Source organism: Halyomorpha halys, unplaced genomic scaffold, assembly GCF_000696795.3.
Source record: "Halyomorpha halys isolate HHAL.00 unplaced genomic scaffold, Hhal_1.1 Scaffold2834.1, whole genome shotgun sequence".
In the NCBI taxonomy this organism is placed as follows: domain Eukaryota; kingdom Metazoa; phylum Arthropoda; class Insecta; order Hemiptera; family Pentatomidae; genus Halyomorpha; species Halyomorpha halys.
Window position 1 is genome coordinate 111,792 of NW_027114587.1, and position 19,219 is coordinate 131,010.

At 33.2% G+C, this 19,219-nt stretch overlaps 2 protein-coding genes across 2 annotated transcripts in view; one reads left to right on the top strand and one right to left on the bottom strand.

Annotated features, from left to right (window-relative positions):
* The window catches only part of LOC106691725 (uncharacterized), a 10,298-nt gene extending 7,022 nt beyond the window's left edge, over window positions 1-3,276 (bottom strand). Inside the window, exons 1-4 of the mRNA XM_067051767.1 lie at window positions 3,213-3,276; window positions 2,941-3,156; window positions 1,153-1,251; window positions 937-1,061 (exon numbers count right to left, since the gene is read on the bottom strand). Coding sequence (XP_066907868.1) covers window positions 937-1,061; window positions 1,153-1,251; window positions 2,941-3,156; window positions 3,213-3,276 — 504 coding nt within the window. The remainder of the gene's footprint in view (window positions 1-936; window positions 1,062-1,152; window positions 1,252-2,940; window positions 3,157-3,212) is intronic.
* Window positions 3,277-5,452: 2,176 nt separating this feature from the next.
* LOC106691726 (uncharacterized) lies at window positions 5,453-16,396 on the top strand (the record flags this gene model as incomplete). The annotated part of the gene is given in 4 exon segments (XM_014437582.3): window positions 5,453-6,265; window positions 9,283-11,091; window positions 14,493-14,668; window positions 16,231-16,396. Coding segments are annotated over 4 exon segments (2,223 nt in total). The 3' UTR covers window positions 16,260-16,396.
* Window positions 16,397-19,219: the final 2,823 nt, after the last annotated feature.

Consider the following 19,219-nt stretch of genomic DNA (forward strand, 5'->3'; position numbering starts at 1 on the left):
TATATATGTCTGTAAATTGTACATTTAAAACGATAAAGAGGTTTCGAAAATAAATAAGCTGTAACAGATAACTTGTCAAAATTATCCCTCCCCAATCTTTGTTAGTCCTCGGCTATCAGGCCACTTCTACCTGCCTTTAGCGGATAATGTATTCCTCATCTTAAATTGCTATGCGGCAAGACAAGATTAAATGAATATACATGTGTATATATAGTTAGGCTTGAGTAAATTGTGTATGCCTGTAGTATAGTATATTAATAAAGATTTAGGAGGTTAGAAAAAAAAATCCCTAACAGATGAAAGAGGATCAATAATCCTTAGACTTTGTCTGAGACAGTTTTGGTTTATAACCTATCCTGATTTCTAAATGGTTTTTATTTCTTCATCACCTTTGACATGTTCTCTGTCCTCTACCTGTTATCCCTTCGTAAGCTACGGTAGCTACCTACATTCCAGGCTCACATATCTTCTTCGACTCTGTCGGAATAGTACCCGGCAGGATGAAAGCACCTTCCTGCATGACTCTGGCGGCTAGCTACCCTTCAGGTCTGCATTCCTCCCTCGTGTTTATCAGAATAGTACACGGTAGGACAAGGTTACCATCCTCCGAGATATAACGGGTTTCACCCGTTAGTCTCATCCTATCTAGTCATTTTCCTTGTCAACTACCCTTACCTTTCTAAACTGAAAACGCATTGTTGAGGCCTTCTGGACAAGCAGCCTAGTCAAGAGAGTAAACCACCTCGACACTATTAAAAGTCACTCCCAACAATACATTAAATATTTCTATATGTTATCCTATCCTTACTGACTACACATGATTACATTTCCAGCATTATACAGGTGTACATTACTTATATTAATACATCTATAATACTCTGTATAGTTTAATCTTTAAAAAAGATTGTTGCAAGATCAATTTTATGTTAGTATTACCTGGCTAAAATTCCTGTCAATACTTTTAAAGCCCAGGAGAATATACCCAACGTGTTGCGGTAGGACGGTGTCTATTGTAAGAATATCTCCCTCAGGGCAAATGTTCCTTACTTCCCTGTAAACACCTGTAACATGATTTGGTGTAATTATCCTGTCAGCCAAAAAAATAAAAGTATAAATATATGATTGATATGAGTCAATTTAATGTTTTTGTACCTTGATGAAGAAGATACTCATTTTCTAATAAATATTCATCAGAGAGCCTTTTCTTCAGTGAGTTCTTATCTTCTGTGAAGTGGATTACAGGAAACATTACTGAAACATAAAATGCAGGAAATTAAAAAAAAAAATTCCAGTTTATAATATCAGTTTGCTTTTATGATAACCCCAAACAATGGTATTATAGTAGGATAATGATTATATATTCAATGCAATATGTATTGGATGAATCTTTGAATACATTTAGATAAATAAACAGGAATGGCAAAACAACTCATTTATAGTCTTATCCTCTTCAGATAGTCATTGCCAATGGGCTGGTAATTTCTTTCTTGCAACTTTCCAGTTTTTGATGTACAAAAATAATTTTGTGTTCCGCACCAAATGGTCTAGGTACAACATTGGAAATACAGACCCATAAGGATTCAATCTAGCACCACTTTCAGCAGTTAGAGGGGTAATGCACACTGTTTTCTTTGAGAAGCTACCAGAGAAGGCTCTAGGCTGATGGGACTATTGTGGCCACACCATATTGATATCTTGTTTTATGAATAAAAATTGAGTTATGTTATTAAAATATACTATCATACAGTTTAAGATAATAATAAAAAAGGGGTAAACTACTCATGTTGATAGTATTTATGGAGGTGTATACACCTAAATAAGCGGAATCTTCGACTGTTTGAGGGGCCTCACTTGGTCAATGTGCTTCAATAGACGATTTTGATAAAACACGAAGCAGGAAGAAGGTTGTAGAGCAACTCACAAGGATTTGGCGGGGTTGTCTAGTCATGGGCGGTTCTCCAGCCTGATATCCACTTTACAGAAGGCCCTCCTCGACAAGGCGTATTCAATAGTAAGATAGGAATGGCGGTGCCAGAGGATGAGCCCTGGGCACTGACGCATGTAGAGGAGGTCTAGGTAAGAGAGAGTCTGAGGTAGAGTAACAGTTCTAGTTGCCAAGATGCAGCGGACGGACTAGAACTGTCAAGATAGGAGCCAGCTTACTAATTGCCGAGATGAAGCGGACGGACCAGTGTAACCACTAGGGATCACGTTACAATCTTAGTTGCCGAAATGAAGCGGACGGACTAAGATTGCTGGAGAGAAGGGAAGGAGATAAACCATCATCTTGGGTAAGCGTACAAAAAAACAATTTTCGTGAGAATACGACTGGCAATGACCCTTTCGTTCTTAATTATAGTGTATGCCACCACTGCTACGACTTAGACCTGGGTAAGGCTTTGGATCTAAGATCAAAGAGGATTTCTTTTTTTTTTACTCGCCCCAATAGAAAATTATAGTAGAGATTTACATTTGTACATTTACAGAATCGTTCTTTTACTGGAGCATTGCTCCATTCTAAGGACAGATTGAGATTTGTATTTTGTAATGATATGTAATGTTTAATAGACAAGGTGCTGAGGCGCACTTCGCTTTCTGAGTTTTACTCTACATACTAAAAAAGTTTTCCTAAAAACTAAAAATAAGTATCTTTTTACTGGTTACGGGGATGAAGGTCCCCAGCGCACTGTAGGCAGTTCGGGGAGCTGATGCAGTTCCGGAGGCTTCTTCTTCTTCCACGATGTAGTGCGGACCATCCTCCGCAGCATACTATCCTGGAATCCCTGAAGGTGGTGCTGCGTGCCGTCAGAGAGGTAAATGAAGAGTGGTGCTGCGTGCCGTCAGAGAGGTAAGTGAAGAGTGGTGCTGCGTACCGTCAGAGAGGTAAGTGAAGAGTGGTGCTCCGAATAGAAGTGCCGGCCTCAGGATGCTCTTGTGTACTTGCAGTTAAAGCCGCTGAGAGAGCGCTGATGATGTGAGGAGGTGGATCAGTCTGTAAGACCGCCTTCTTACAGTTCTCGTTTTCTGGTAGAGGTGGGTGCAGAACTTGAGATGGCGGTCCATCTTCACACCCAGATATATTATTGAGTTCGAAGGGGAGATTAGAGTATTGTCCAGTTTGAGCGACTTCGGGAGAGTCGATCGCTTGTGTTTTTGCTGAGCGAACACAACGTAGTCTGTCTTAGCTGGGTTCATGGTGATGTTTAAATTACCCAGGCGTTGAACAATCTCCTTGCAGACTGCTCCGGCTCGCTCTAGTGCATGTTTTGGGTTCATACTGCTGCTGTAGATGGCGATTTCGTCGGCAACTGTAGCTAGTTTGTAATTTTCACCAACCACATCAAAGATCAAAGAGGAGATTTAGAGCCCCTTATTTATATGCCTAGTCCATGTGGCTGTGACCGAGAAGCGGTCGGTACATGTCTGCTTGAGATAGTTTGGTGCATTGTTTTCGTATCGTTTATTAATCATTACATCGTTATTGTTAAGTGTAATGTACAGAAATTATTAATATATAAAAATGACAATATGTTTTTACAAAATGGAGTAATATGTAAATTTGAGAGCTTCGGTGTTGCGCTCTCGCGGGTTGTAGAGGCACTCCGTGCTCGCTGCCTGCTACACATTCATCTCCAGACATTCCTTTCTTTTTACAGTGTTTGATATATCTCATACCGAGATAATTATGGCTATATAAAGGTTACTGTTGTGAAAATTCGTTAAACGATGTTATTTTGTTTTTTTAGTCGTCGATATTTGTTTACAGGCTGCAATCGTTGCTAAGAGGAATACGTTTCAATGAGTGCCGAGAATAGATTAAGCTGATTTCGAAAATTTTGTAGCATCAAAAAATTCGTAAAATTGAGGATCCTCTATACTGACAAACTACATTAACCAATTCTCGTTCCTCAGTGGCTACAAACTTGTCCAGAGGACAGTATAAGTCAGCGAGCCGCAACATTTTTCGTAGTACTGATTTGTATTCTCCATATTGATCAAATTATAATCTATTATGAGCCGATAACTTAGTCCATTTTGACACATTCCCTTTGCAGTTGCTAATGGTAGTGTCCGTCTTCAGATGATTATTGAGCTGAAGAGCTGTTATGTATTTGTCGTCGGGATGCCAGAATAATCGCTGAAGGCAATTCCACATTAATTATTTTCCAAAAACGAGATAATTAATTAATTTATATTGAGTTCTGCAAAACTATTACTATAACTGAATTCTTTTTCAAGGTCCTATTTGCGTTTACCAGTTACTAATTAAATATTAACTAAGTATTTATAAAATATTGTTACCAATAATTATATAATATAATAAGGAGTGGTATTGTATGATAGTAAATAAACTAAATAAAGGAACCAAGTATTTATTTACATTTGATTGATAAATGACATTATATAATGATTTAATAATTGAAATAATCCAGATAAATGGTTTGCTATAAAATATTGTTTATATTATGAATTGTTACCTAATATATCTTAATAGCTTCTGATTTGGATAATTCATGTCGTGGTGTGTCTTTGCCGTGGATGTCGTCTCAGCCGTAAAGTTCCATTTCTGAGGAGCCCTTCTTACGACCTCTTCTCTAGCCCGTCTTCTTACTTCTGTGTTCGAAGCTTCTCCGTGTTCGCTGTTCTGTCCTCACCAAATCCCTCTCTCGTTCGTAGAGGCGTTACCTTTTCAGAATCTTATATCCCATTGGCTATCATAAGCCACGCCCAAGAAGTATACGTTACAAGGGCTCCAACGTGTTTGGTACAGGTGTTGTTTACAAACTATAATTGACCTGCCTACCGTCAAAGCCAGCAACCAATTAACCTGCTGTGAAGTGTCCCTTGACAGGTATCCTACCTCGGCTAGGTATCGGAACATATAGTAAAAACTTCATATTTGGATTATTTTTTTTTCGAAAGAAATATTTTTTTATGACTCATGTTCTTTATTTTAACATTTGGACAACCTTTCGGACAGCTTGTCCATTATAAAGTTCGTTTAGTTAACTATGTGATCAATATAAGACATGAAGAACAAAAACAAATTTTTATATTCAAAATCTTGAACATAAGTTAAATGATTAAAGATTAATCATTAATGGTTTCATCATATTAGTCACTTGAAGATGATAATTAAGATGAATAAAACTAAGATTAATGCAAAACAAGAAACATCTTTAATTATTATGATGATTATAACCATTGGTTTCAATTTTTGTTGACATATGTTCATCACATAATTAAGAACAATGAACTGGATAAAGGAAAAAAAGAACCAAAACATTATTTATATTATGAAATAAAGTAAATATGCACATATAAAGGGGAATTTATACTGGAAAAATGATACAAATAACTAATTTATTCTTTTGAACTGTGTTAAATGAAAATTTGAAAGTTATAAAAAAATTCCTATATCCCAAAATTTATTCTTATTAAACATCATGATACCTAGAAAGCAGAATCGAGAGATCTGAACGGAATGCCTTTCATACAATTACAGGTACGATCTGGAATCAGAGGTTTAATACATAGAGGAGAGCTAATTGAATTGTTTGCAGAGATTGGTCAGTAAATATCTGATTATAAGAAGGCAAGGAGGTTAAAATAAGACATGTAGCTTTAAGCTATCCATGAAGACGCCTCTACACATCATTATTGTTGGATTCAAGGCAGGCGTTTAAATTACGTTCATAAATCCAATGAAAAAAGCTTTTTCCCTCATAAATAGAAACATAAGCTTCCTACGAGGTTTTCAGCTAACAAAACAAATTTAAAGACTTATTATAAGCTAATAGAAAGTTTATGATATCAAAGTATAAAATTATTTAATTACTATAAACCTCTCATTCAGAAAGATAAAATTAGTGATTAGTTCGCTCAAAATTTATGAAAGATTTGTTTTTACCGTAATAAATAATAAAATATTAAAACACCTGGCCTCATGTTTGTACATTAAGATAAAATGAGAAAATAAACCTAATTAACCTCAAAATTAACATAAATACACAGGATCAGTAGTATGTCGTTGGATTAAGTAGAAAAGGGGATTCATGGATTTAGGCAAAGGACCAAGGCAGCCAAGCATGGTAGTCAAGAAAAAGAACGAAAGGGCTGGTAAGCTTTCTAGGACCAAGTATTTCATAAGAATTGACGAAACGAACAAGATGCCCGAAATCAAGGAACCTATCACTCTTCCAGACGGAGGATTTATTGTGCCAATGCAGGTCGACGCAGGAAGCAGTGATTTCATGAGACCGCAGTATGTAAATATGAAGTGATTTTTTTTTATAAGATGAGTAAATATGTAACTTAATTTTTTTAAAGAGTGTTAAACTTTTTATTGTTTATTTGATTTCATGATTATTGAACACAATCTTTTGTGTTTATCCATCTAAATCCTTTGTTTGAAAGGATACAAATACGTATTTACTTAATTTTCAGTTGTCAATTTGTGGGTTACAACCTATAACGTTATATGTATTTTAATCCTCATATTTTGGGAAAAATGAATTAAATTTGGGAACTACATTCTAAGAATGCATTTGAGGCGGTTAAAAATAGAGCATGGTGTCTATTTATTGAACTAAATAAGATAGATTATATGATGAATGTAGAATGAGTTGTAATGCTTATGAACATGGCCAGACAGAATGAAAGAAAACTGATCAAAGATGAACGTTCAGATTGGTCGTATAGAGGTTAGTACTGATTAATCACAAGGACAATTAAGGCGTTCTGCCATAAAACATGGCAACTGACCGAATGAAAAAATGTGGGAAATCGATTTATGAATTTTGAAGATAATATTTGGTACTTTGCTCTAAAAATCACAAAATTATATTATCCAATCATTTTGATTGTATTGAAAAATGAAACTCGTATTAGTCACTTCTCATAACATTTCTGTTGTGTATAAATTAACAAACAATTGAGTTGTACTTGCACTGTGTTACAGATACTGTGTTTTACAATACTTGAGGCACTTTGTATTTTAGTTATTGTACTTTAATAATATAGTAATACTATTACTAATATTTTCAAGTAGATTAAATGACAAAGAGGCTGAAAACATGGTACCTACTGTGTATAGTAGATGTGGATTTAATACAGGGATTAAATATTTTTTTATTTTCATGTTTTCCTGCCTTTAATTGCTTTTGTTGAAAAAAATAACCAGTTCTCATTGTTGTCCCTACTAAATAATGGATAAATACATGATACTAAAAAATGCGATGAATAATAAAAGGTAGAAAAAGGAAAAGTATGGAGAGGTTCGAATCGGAAAAAAAAAAAACCGAGAACGCCTAATCTCTCTAGATTAAAAGCACAAATGACAATCTTGTTTAGCTTTTTATTCTTGGCAGAAAAAAAGTAAATACTAGTTATTTCTATCGAATGGGTTATAGATTAGTTTACTCCATGGCAGTTCCTGCCGTGGCAGTTATTTGTCACCGTAAAGAAGGTTTGACGTAATAACGCCTTCACTGAACCTTTATGTACTGTCAGCTAGTCATCAGACCTGGATTTAAAATACTTTCACGATGAGAAATATTATGATAGTTTCCAATATTTCAGTAGCTATAAGATATGCTGTTATGGCATTAAAGTATCACCATTTAAACGCGTTTGGAAGTTAGAGTAAATAGAGTAGAGTTACTCTCAGCACATGTACTTACAACTATCACACCAAATTAGTGAAAAATACCGTCATACCGCCACTACAGTGTATACTGTTCTGATGGTTACTATAATATATTTTAGACATTTGCAACGCTAATGACATTTGCTGCAATGGTTAAAAACTATTTCTGTATGATAAAGTATCACCAGTATTCAAATATTTTAAACGTTATTTCAGAAATAATTATTTTGAATTTTAATGGAGTAAAGTATTTGAAAAATTATATTTTAGTAAAATACCATTTATCAGATAATTATTTAAATAAAAACCTGTTTGAGATATATATATTACTTTATTTCAATGAATGCCAATTGAATGAATAATTATTTCAAGAAATAAGTACTTATTGTTAATTTATTGAGTTTATGTCATCAAATAATCATTTTTTGAAGAAAATATTTAGTAAATTAGGTACAAAAAATATTTAAAATATAACTCAGGTCTCGTTTATAGACATAGGTGAAGGATCCTGTAACATGTGACGTCACACCCACATATCAAATACGGCCTCAGCTGTCAAATACAGCGTTCTTATCAGTAAGCTTGATATCTCGAAAATTAATATCATTTGAACCTACGATTACAGAAAACTGGTTTTTACATTAATGTTCCATAATACGTGCAGATTGATAAAAATATATATATAAAAAATAAAAATATGTACATATCTTATTCTTGACATTTATCAACCATATCCCAGTGTGGTTTGCTTAACTTATATAAATATAAACTGCACCTTCGACACAGAACTAAAATCATTTTTATACTCCATTTATACTGTTTACTATAAATTGGCGAAAAATGTTGTATGGCGTCACAACTCATCTTTGATATAAGATACTTCTGTTGTTTTAAAGAATTTTCAGAAAGAACTTTGTTAGATAAGCTAGAACGATCATTGAGCTGTGGAAAGATGGTGAATTAATCGAAGTCCTGTCTTTAAGATTATCTGAATGTTGCTTTTGTAGGAGGGTTAAAGCTGTTTCTGATGATTTTAGGAGCTGCTTTGTTGAAAGATAACTAAGTAGCAATCTATTTAGTTACTAGTAATCTTTCAAGTCAATTGACATTATTTACTCAATAAAAAAAAAAAATTGTTTGTCTTTGCTGAATTGGAACTGCAAAACCCTTCCTTTTAAGTCCAAAGTGATCAGTGATTATCATTAGCAACGTCAGAAAGAACAGATCCGAAAAGTTATTTTCCTTAGGCAGAGTGTAAGGAGCATTCAGATTTTTGGAGAGTAACATTTAGTGGAATATTGTTAGAGAATACATGAATTTGTTAGTATAAAGTGGATTAATAACACATATATTCTAGCATAATGTGGCATGAATAATACATACATCACCCATAGAGGTGGAAAATTAATAAAAAAGGGAATTTATTTGATTTTAATAAAATTATTCAGTTTCAATTTGTTTTTTCCGAAAATTTTTCATTCTTAATATTTTAACCATTTCTATTCCTGAAAAATATTTAATCTAGTAGAAAATAGTTTTTTATAATAGTATTTAATAGAATTTTTTAAAAGATAATAACAATAATAGCCAATTATTATTAACGATTAACTCTCCTATATTATATTTTATTTTAGAATACCTTCGCCAGGAGATATAAGACGTATGTATGGGAGTGATAAAATCGACTGCGAACCTGAATATGCAAGAGGCATGGATCCAGATTGGTCTAGAGTAAGTCCAACGACACCTGCAGAATTGGAGAATAAAGTGAGGGAATGGAATGCCGCAACAAATGCAGTTCTTAGGAAATACCGTGATATTGAAGAAAAACGTAGACAATTTGATAAAAAGAACAAATTTTCTAAGGTATTTAAAAGAACGCACTCAGAAGGAGACAAAAGAAAGAATATAAAATCCAAAGACAAAGAACTGCGATTAAGTAGTAGAGGGACCCACAAAGTAAAAAAGAAACACTGGCGGAATTGGCCAAGGGAAACAGTAAGTTCGACTGCATCAAGCGTCAAATCTACTGATAATGGTGAAGTACCTCGATCCAGGTGCTTACCTAATGACAATAATACACAAGAATTCTTAAGCAGTGATGGAACAATCATCAAAGATGAACCTGAACGCATACCTTACATTCCCAAAAAAATAATGGTAAAGTCTTTCAACACTGCGATCAACGTGTTGCAGAAAATGACTAGTGATCATTGGATCATGATTGACAAGCTATATAACGACATAAAGCGTGAAAAGGGGATAAACTTAGACTCTTTGACCAAATGGGTGATGAAAATCGTTCGTGAAATTTACGGGATTGAAAGTGAGTTCATTTTAGCTACTATACATCCTAAGCCAGTACAGCGGGTAATTAAGCTAGGTAAACTAATGCTGAATGTTTACCATGAGGCCATGTTTGGAAGTCGTAAAAAACAGAAGTTATTAATTCCTGGAATAAATAACAAGCACTTTTCACAAAAATGTTTACAAGCTTACACGTTCACTCCGCAATATCGAACAACAAGAATGACTTCTAAAATGTATGAGAGGCTTACAGCTTCCCGAGAGAAACCTCCGAAATGCATAGCTTGCTATAAAAAGAATATGGAAAGAGAAAATACCTTACAAAAAAAATTGGAACCATTTCTGTTTGCCAAAAATAACAAACAGATGAAGAAGAAGAATATTAAGTCGAAGAGAAAAGCATCAGGGAAATTGCCTGGAAGCAATATCATTAAATTAAACAGGCCTAAGTCTTCTTCTTCATCTGAGAGACAAAAATATATGAAATCCAATGATAGGCAAAATAATACCAATCCTCAAAAATCCCAAATGATGCTTTACGTACCTCCCTTTTTAGCCAAGGAACAAGATAAAGAATATCCATATGATACATCAGTGGATCGCACAAATGAATCCAGCTTGACACTCTCAACCAATGAAGAAAAATTGGTGGACGAGTTGGAAACACCACCTAGCACGTCCTTTGAAAAGATGGCAGACAAAACCGACGAAGATCAGGCTATGAATTCTAGCACTGGGAACTTAGGAGGAGGGGACTCTTTGGTCCAGTTCAGTAACGACTACAATTATTTACTATCCGGCCTGTACGAGAGCAATTCTAAAATATCTCTAGAGCTGTCAAAGAAGCTGTCTGCTTCTCCTATAATGGCCACTTTCGGAGGGACGACCGAGATGCAAAACACCGATCGCTTCTTCACATCGAGCGCCAACATCCTTCAACTAAATGATCAACTGGAGAAAATGCTATTCAAACAAACACGTGAAGAATCTTCCGAGAGCTTTCAGGATTCCATTTCAGAATCAGACGGCGAGCGGTATATCGATTGTGCAGGTGCAGAAGAACAATCAATCTACACAAGTGTTTCCCGGACCAATGATCAAGTAGAAATACAAAAGAAGAGCTATAAATATTCCAAGTAAGTGTTATTAATTTTCTGGTAAGCACATAGATTTAGATTAGACAGACGCAACACGAATTACTTTTCTTTTTCACACTAATGCACCTATTAAATAATTTTTTCTTTCTGTTTTAGAGGGATTGGACAAAAAAAATTCTGTATTGCTTTACCATAGCTAGGTCTCAGCGAAATTAATACGCTTAACTTAATAAGAAAAAAAAATATAAAACAGAAAAACTAAAATTTAAATTTTAAAATGATTACTATTGCAAACTTTAATTTTCCTAACCTAATCTTGTTTTATTAGCAAAATCTACCTTAATCTTTCCTGGCGCTACAATTATGAGTGTCAGGATCTACCTCAATTCTGTCCTCTAGCCATCAGTTATGTCCTGCAAAGGTCCTCCAGTTATTAACACTTTCTTTTCTTCTAGCTGCTTAATTTTTAGGCATCTTTTGAGGTACCTGATCTGTTTACAAACTTAATATGCAATATTGTCAGCCCATTGGAGCCGTCTAACCTCACCCAAATACTAATGATTCTGCTAATCTATCTTTGCTGCGCCCTCTATGCTCATGCATAAAGCTGAAGTTTGTTAATAAAAACGCACTAACTTATTAATTCTGGGAACAACGAATAAGATTTGAGAAATTATTTTTTTGTCACTTTAATGTAATATTTTTGTAATTACAAATTCATAAGATTTGAACAAAAATGTTAGCAAGAAATGAAATTGGACAAAATTTGTTAACAATATTTTGTATTTTAGGATGTTCACAGCCGTAATAACATGTCAGTAATAATCACCATTGTCCCGGGATTTTATTAGTTAGTTTGTTATATACAGTGTCCCAAGAAAGTATTTGCATACAACGTGTTTTTTTTTTAATAAATTATATAATACAAAAAAATCTCAAGTATATTTATAACTTAATAGCTAGGAATCAAATTCCAATGAAAAACTTCTTTCATAAAAACACAAAACATCAAACTTACAAAAATACAGACAAAAATTATTTGCACATCTTTTGTTTATTATTATTGTTTTAATTTAATATTTTTTATGAAGTCCGTTGGCATCCATTACCGCTAGTAAACGTCTCGGAATTGAGTGGACGACGTTTTTAATTAAATCCGTGTTAATTTATTTCCGTTCTTCTGTAAAAGATCCTTGAGCTGGTGTCTTCCGGTTATTTGGTGTTTTTGAACATTTTTATCTAAAATATGCCACAAATTTTCAAATATGCTTAAGACTGTGGAGGAATATGAAGTTGTTGGCGAATGTTACTATTTACACCGAATGTTACTTTTCGAACTACTCTTTACTTTGGTTTGATGTATGTTTCGGATCATTATCATGCATAAAAATATACCAATACTGAATTCCTAATTTGGCTGCACCGGCTAATATGGCGCAAAATCCTGACAGCCTACTGCATTTAAAATCTGTTCTTATTATGAAATCTCTTAATTACGTATCTGACGGTAGAAAAATTAATACCAAACAAATCCGCTATTTTGCAATACTATTTTCTTTGATTTCTAAATAATATAACTTTCTCGCGAGTAGTGGCACTTAGTTCACTTGTTTTTGATATTAGGATCGGTTAAATTAAATTTAACTTAATAGATTGAAATATTTTATAACACTGATAATAAAGAACAGGGTTATACTCAAACAAGAGTAATTAAACAAACATAATGCACAAATACTTTTTTTCATGTGTTTATATTATGTTTAAATCAATTTTTATTATGTATTTTATTATAAATATTTTAAATTCAATTTATACTGTTTTTTAACAAGTTTTAATAGAAATTTTTTACTAAGAAACCTCAAACTATTTTATTATTATTTGAATTCATTATATAAAGAAAAGTCAAGGTGTCTACTTTATTTGGCCACTGTATTTTGCAGTCAGTATAAACTAAGAGCAGGATCGAATAGTGAAACATACTGGAATTGACATAAGAGAAGAATGTTTTTTCTACGTACAACTATATGTCAAGATCAAGTTACGGAGGAATTCAGTTCTTAATTGTGCAGAGGAGGGAAATTAACAAAGATAAACCATCGTTTAAGCTACTGAAAGTTTTCTTTAAAAAACTGCTCAAAAAAACAAAAAACTTAAAATAGCAGAGATAACCCGTATACAGGGTCTTCAAGACTCGATCGACAGTTTTAAAGTGATACTTACTTGGTCCTAATTTTGATGAATATTTCATGAAGTAGTGAAATCACCTTTGTAGCATATTATGATTTTTATACTGCCTAAAATACTCAGGAATTGTCTAAACATCGCTTTTCGCAACATTTTTGAGGTAAAACAAAAGCTGTTTGGTTAAAATTTAAAAATAAAGGATACCTTGGGGAAATGAACGCCTGCCACACCCTTGTGAAAACATGGGGAATGCGTGTGTGTGTAACGTGTCTATATGGTCAATGTAGGTAAGCCTTAGTATAGCAACAGGGAGCATTCCTATTCCGTTGGAAAGCGGGCCTTCCGATCGTATCTCATTTGATACCATTTCAGCCTCGTTCATTAATTAATATTTCATTAATTAATTGACCTTCCAAAGTGCATGAGTCTGCTCTTCCAGGACTTATACCATACCCTTTCTTCTTCTTGTAGACGTTCAGGTCCATCTGCAAACACCACTATTTCACATGCATTAATGAAACTTTGAACCAGCACTGGGAGTGTTATTATGAAGTTATTATTTACATGGTTTGGTCAAAACAATTCATTAGGAATGTTCCGCCTGTACACTATTTGTTAAAAACGGTAAAATTTTTGGAGAATTTGTTTTTAAATGTATCTATCAGACTATTTAATTCATGATTTAGTTGCTATTTGAATGAGTATATAGTTTTCCGGCATAAAATTTGGAATTAATTGGTAAGCAACCGTATATATCAACCACGTCATTCTTATATTAAACACCAAATTGATAGGTTCTTAAACAGGTTTATGGTTGGTAGTTATGTTGTATAGAGATGATGTAATATGAAATTTTAAAGACGGTTAATGATTCCCTGAAGATTGACTCACATATAAACATATAAATACGTTTCCATTATTAACATCAGCTTTTAAAAGACGAACATTGGATGATCATTGCTAATGAATCACCTTGCCACACTACTCCCCCAATAAAGTTTTGGAACATATTAGGATTTTTGGGCTTAACTATGGCCCTGCTTTTGGTACAGAAAGGCTAATATGGTTAGTAAATGGTACGTACGTATCACTATCCCAAGATAATTTATAATAAATAATTATTATTAAATAATATCCAGAACACTGTCGCAGTAGAGATTTATATTAAGTTCATTTTAAATTTTTTACATAATATTTTCTCAACTGAAAATACAACTGACAATAAACAGGTCTTCTATTTAATTTTTTTTTTCCAGATGGATGTGTATTACTGACGAATGCGTGGGCCATAGAGGATACATAACCTTCTTCATGACTATTATGCTCGGTCTAATCACGGCCGTCTTTTGTCATGATTCCTTCTTAAAAAGTGTCAATGAAGATCCAACATTGAAGGACAGTGTGAAGAAAGTAGTCAAAACATTTTTACTGGGTGTGTATAACGTTTTTATTATACATAAGCAATAAACCGGTTATATAGTAGCTGGATAAAGTTGTGATTTTGAGTGTTTAGATCATAACAACAGGTTACTGTCACGCCCGGTGGAGTTATTCCGTCATCCCGTTGCAGATAAAGTTGAACTGAACTGTCCACCGCAAATGTCTCGAATGTGCTGCGAATGAATCAGACCCTTTTTGTTTGCTAACCATAAAAAAAAAAGAAAAAAGACCACTGAAAGCAAACTTTTTTTGTTTAATCGTCTACCAATCAAGCATTTTGAATCAATTCACAGACGAATTGTGCATTTATCGATTGCGTAAACTTTACTTCATGAAGGGCGGATATCAATTTATTTCACTATACTAACTAGGGAAGTATTGCATCGTGTTCGAATTGCGTACATTGTTTTTTTCATAGACCCTCTTTCTGGTCATTTCTGACATACATGATGATACATGATTCATCTTTCTGGGGTCATTTACAGGTCAGAGATCATTTAATCAATTGTTCTAACCATGGTGGAGGTGGTCAAATTTTCATTTCGTGGGACTAATTCGAAAAGAAAGCTAACCATCATAGGTATAATTTTAGTAAGAAACTGCTAGATTCTTTTTTTGAGAATTAGAGAGATTTTTGTTCCAAGCTTTTTACTTGGAACAAAAAAGGAAATTTTACAATAAACTGCGTATAACCTGTCCCCAATGAGGTGTCAACTCTTCTCTCTCCAAAGGTGGGAACGATGAGGATCAATCTATCAATTGTTTTTATTATTATATCAATTATTATTGATTATTACTATTATTTCAAAGACTCAACCATTAAAATCCCATTAAACCATTAAAGTCCCTTAGGATATCACTGAGCACTATGAATTCATGTACAATCTCATGCTCACGTCTTAATTAATTTTTATTTTTATTTTTTTGTGAAAATTTCTTAAACTAAAATAAAGGGAATTCCACCACTCTTAATGCCAGAGGCTATACTGCTCTGCACATAACAATCAAACGCCTAATGCTTTAAGTCTCTATATTAGTAATTGTTCCTTCAATAAGTGACTTACTTCGTTATTCGTTACTTCGTTAGAATATTTTTATTTATCCTCATTCCTCAGTTAAGATTATTTCAGCAATAGATTGTTACATTTCCCTAAAACGTAACAGAAAGCTACTTTAAATATGTAAATGAACTGTGTGGTTCTTCTACAATTAATTATTATTTCTCTAAACTTCAACTCCTTAGAAATACTTCTAGGATGTTGTCGAAAATCCTTTATAGCTCTAAAATGAGGTTGTGTTCTAGGAAATAAGAATAACATGACATAGTCAGTTTTATTGTTGCTGTTTATACATTTTCCCTTCTCATATATTTTTTTTTAAATCTCAATACCCTCCACTTTGACTGAAAAACCTACTTACATTTTCTGTTTAAAACACTTGTGCACATAAAATATGAATTTTATTCGATATGCTTCTAATGCTGCTGAACAGTTGATTGTAAATGATTATGATAAATGTACTGTATTGATTACCTCCTTTTTCTCTTGTTTCCAGGAGCACTCCGTCTTGTAGATGATTTCTAAGGGTGGATCTGAGATGCTGGTGTTGTTCCCTGTAAGGCAGTTTCTCCACTCTAGTTTGGACGAGAAAAGAAAACAAGGCCAATGGTCCAAGAGGCCTTTCTCCATCGTTACCTAATTCAATAAAAAGATTTTTTAAATAAATCTAATGGTTATGGAAAACAAAATATAAGATAAAAAAAATTGCTGTGATTAAATATAAGATTAATTAAATTTAATACATTTTGGAATATTATTAGTCATTGAAAACTGTTTATAAGTCATAGTCATACATATTTGCTAAATTAACAAAACAAACTATTTTAGAAACAACTTCTAAACATGGTTGTTCAAAATTAGGCAACCAATCCAAGGTTGAGGAAACTCAAGGAAAAATCCTATTAATCAAAAAAATGAGTTAGATTATGCGATATTGCCATCAAATGCTGTGCCGTATTACGCATATGATTTCTCAGCCGATTTTGTCAAAAGCACCACAGGTAAACATTAAGGTTTTAGAACTATTATTCTTTCCAAATAATATATATTCTATATGAATATACACTTTTGAGTGGTGCTAGATGCAGCTTACCCCGGGAAAATGAGGGAAAGAAGAGTTTCAATGAGATTACCATATATGAAAGGTAGTTCTAACATTTGTCCACAACTTTAAATACTGAACCGATTTATATGCTGTTTTTTCAAAATGTTCTCTCAAGCCATGAGAACGGTTAAACTTGATATCCTCAAATTTTTTGGTAGAAAAAAGATATTCATCGATTTTTATTATATATTATTACAATCAATTTTTATAGAAAAATATTACCATATAGTCTAATTATATATTGTCATTAATTTAATCACTAATCCATTATTTAAATAATAAATAATATAAATTATAAGTATATTACGAGAATATTTCATATTTGGAGATAGTTGACCATATGAAGTAGGAGAAAGATAGTCCGAGTGGCGGTTAATAAAGGTATCAAAACAGTAAAAAGTTGTTAACCAATCTTGGTTCGTGCTTGGTACTACCACCAGACAGCCCTGACGAAGTCCTGCGAAGTGGGACGAAAAGTTGGCTAACAATAAATAGTTTTATTTTACAATTTTGATAACTTTATTGATCGCCACCCGAACTATCTTCCTCCAAAAGAAAATATTTCATAATGGAAATTGATAAAATTGACAAATATAAGGATAAATAGTTCATGAATATGCATAACGAAACGTTGTACAAAATATAATATAATAATATGTTCTAATAGGAAGCTATAAATCAAATAAATTTATATCATTAGTTAGCTAAGAAGACCCTTTATTAATAGTAAAAAAATATTATATCTCCGAATAGAATTTGTAAAAGGGGATTGAACTGAATGGAATCTAATATCAGAAGATGGAGTAAGAAAGAAGTTATCAATGTCTGAAAAAAAATGTTTTTTAGTAATTACAGAATTAAAATCCCAAGGTATAGTATTATTTCCATAGCGGATTTAATCGCTAGTATTAGGGCCGAAAGGCATCACTATTATAAAATCGTTACCACACATGAAGTGTTTTCCAGAGGTGTTTTTAGTTCTGAAATGTTGATTCGACCCGTAGAGTCGATCACCGAACGTAGTAAACACATGAATAAAACATCATTCCGATTCCTCCATTAACAGCAACCTCTCACGCCCTAACAGAAACCTATTTCTGTCAAACTGAAAACAAAACTGGTATAAAGAAATCGTATGTACTATTGTAGTTAATACATATCAGTGCTGCAAAATATAGTAAATAAAATTTTGATTCAAATTTAAAAAAAATTAAATTTATCTACTTACAAAAATGGAATAGTATATACTTCTTTTTTTTTATTATAGGAAACCAAATAAATTATGACGCAAATTACTAATTGTGTTTCCAAATTTTATTTTACATATAATTTAAAAAATAGTCTGTCATGTTCATAAGTGAGAATAAAAAGGCATCAGCGTAAAGAAGTCCTTGATTGGACATAGAAGACAGCAGGGAAGGACTGGAGGGAATGAACAGGGCTGAGACTGCCAAGATACCAACAACTAAACCCTCTACTTCAAGAATTAAGTAGATTGAAATTAATTCCTATTACTGATAGGGGTTCTCACAGGTCATTGCAGAGTTAAAGAACACTTTAAGATTTATGGAGTAGTTCGTGGTGAAACTTGTCGCTTATGTGGAAAGGCCTCGGAAACTGCTAAACATTATACAGCACTGACAGGTACGCGTCAATAATGTGTATTCTTTTAGGCTTCTGATAGAGTCTTAGAATATAAGTCTTCCTCAATAGAAGGTTGTCCCTTTTGAATTTCATTAAATTTAATTAAAGACGAATAATAGTCATAACAAGAATTATTCCATCGGTCTTGGGATGGCAAAAAGCACTATAGGCCCAATTGGTGCATACGTTCCCTTGATATTACCTGTACCAGCACCAGTTTTTCGGTGAGTATAGCTTTCTTATCGTTTATTTATTTTTTGTTGCTCTACCGGTCCTCATTTTATTTTCTGAAAATAGCATTATCTAGAAATCTTTCTTTTTCTGCAGATAAATTAGCATTTCTACCAGTTACCTAATTATTTATATAAAATTTACTTTATTATTCGATTCATTTACTGTTCTCAAGAAATATAGTGTGAATGGCTTAATTTTCACTTTAACACATTTGCCTGAAACGTAATTCTTTTTCAATAAAAATAGCTGATAAGCTATTAGGAGGATTAAATCTACGAGACAAGCCGTTTTTGAAATATAGATTAATTTTTGTCGAAGTCGAAATATGAGTGTGTTAAAAAAAAAAATACGTTCCCGACCGGGCAGTGAATAGAATTTGATAAATACACAAATTCTCAACTTTTGTCCAGCTTCGGGCCGGTTCGGACGAACTGTTTGCAAAATACAGTAGAAGGTAATAAAATTTATATGAGACCATTTTGATCTTAACCCTGACAATTCC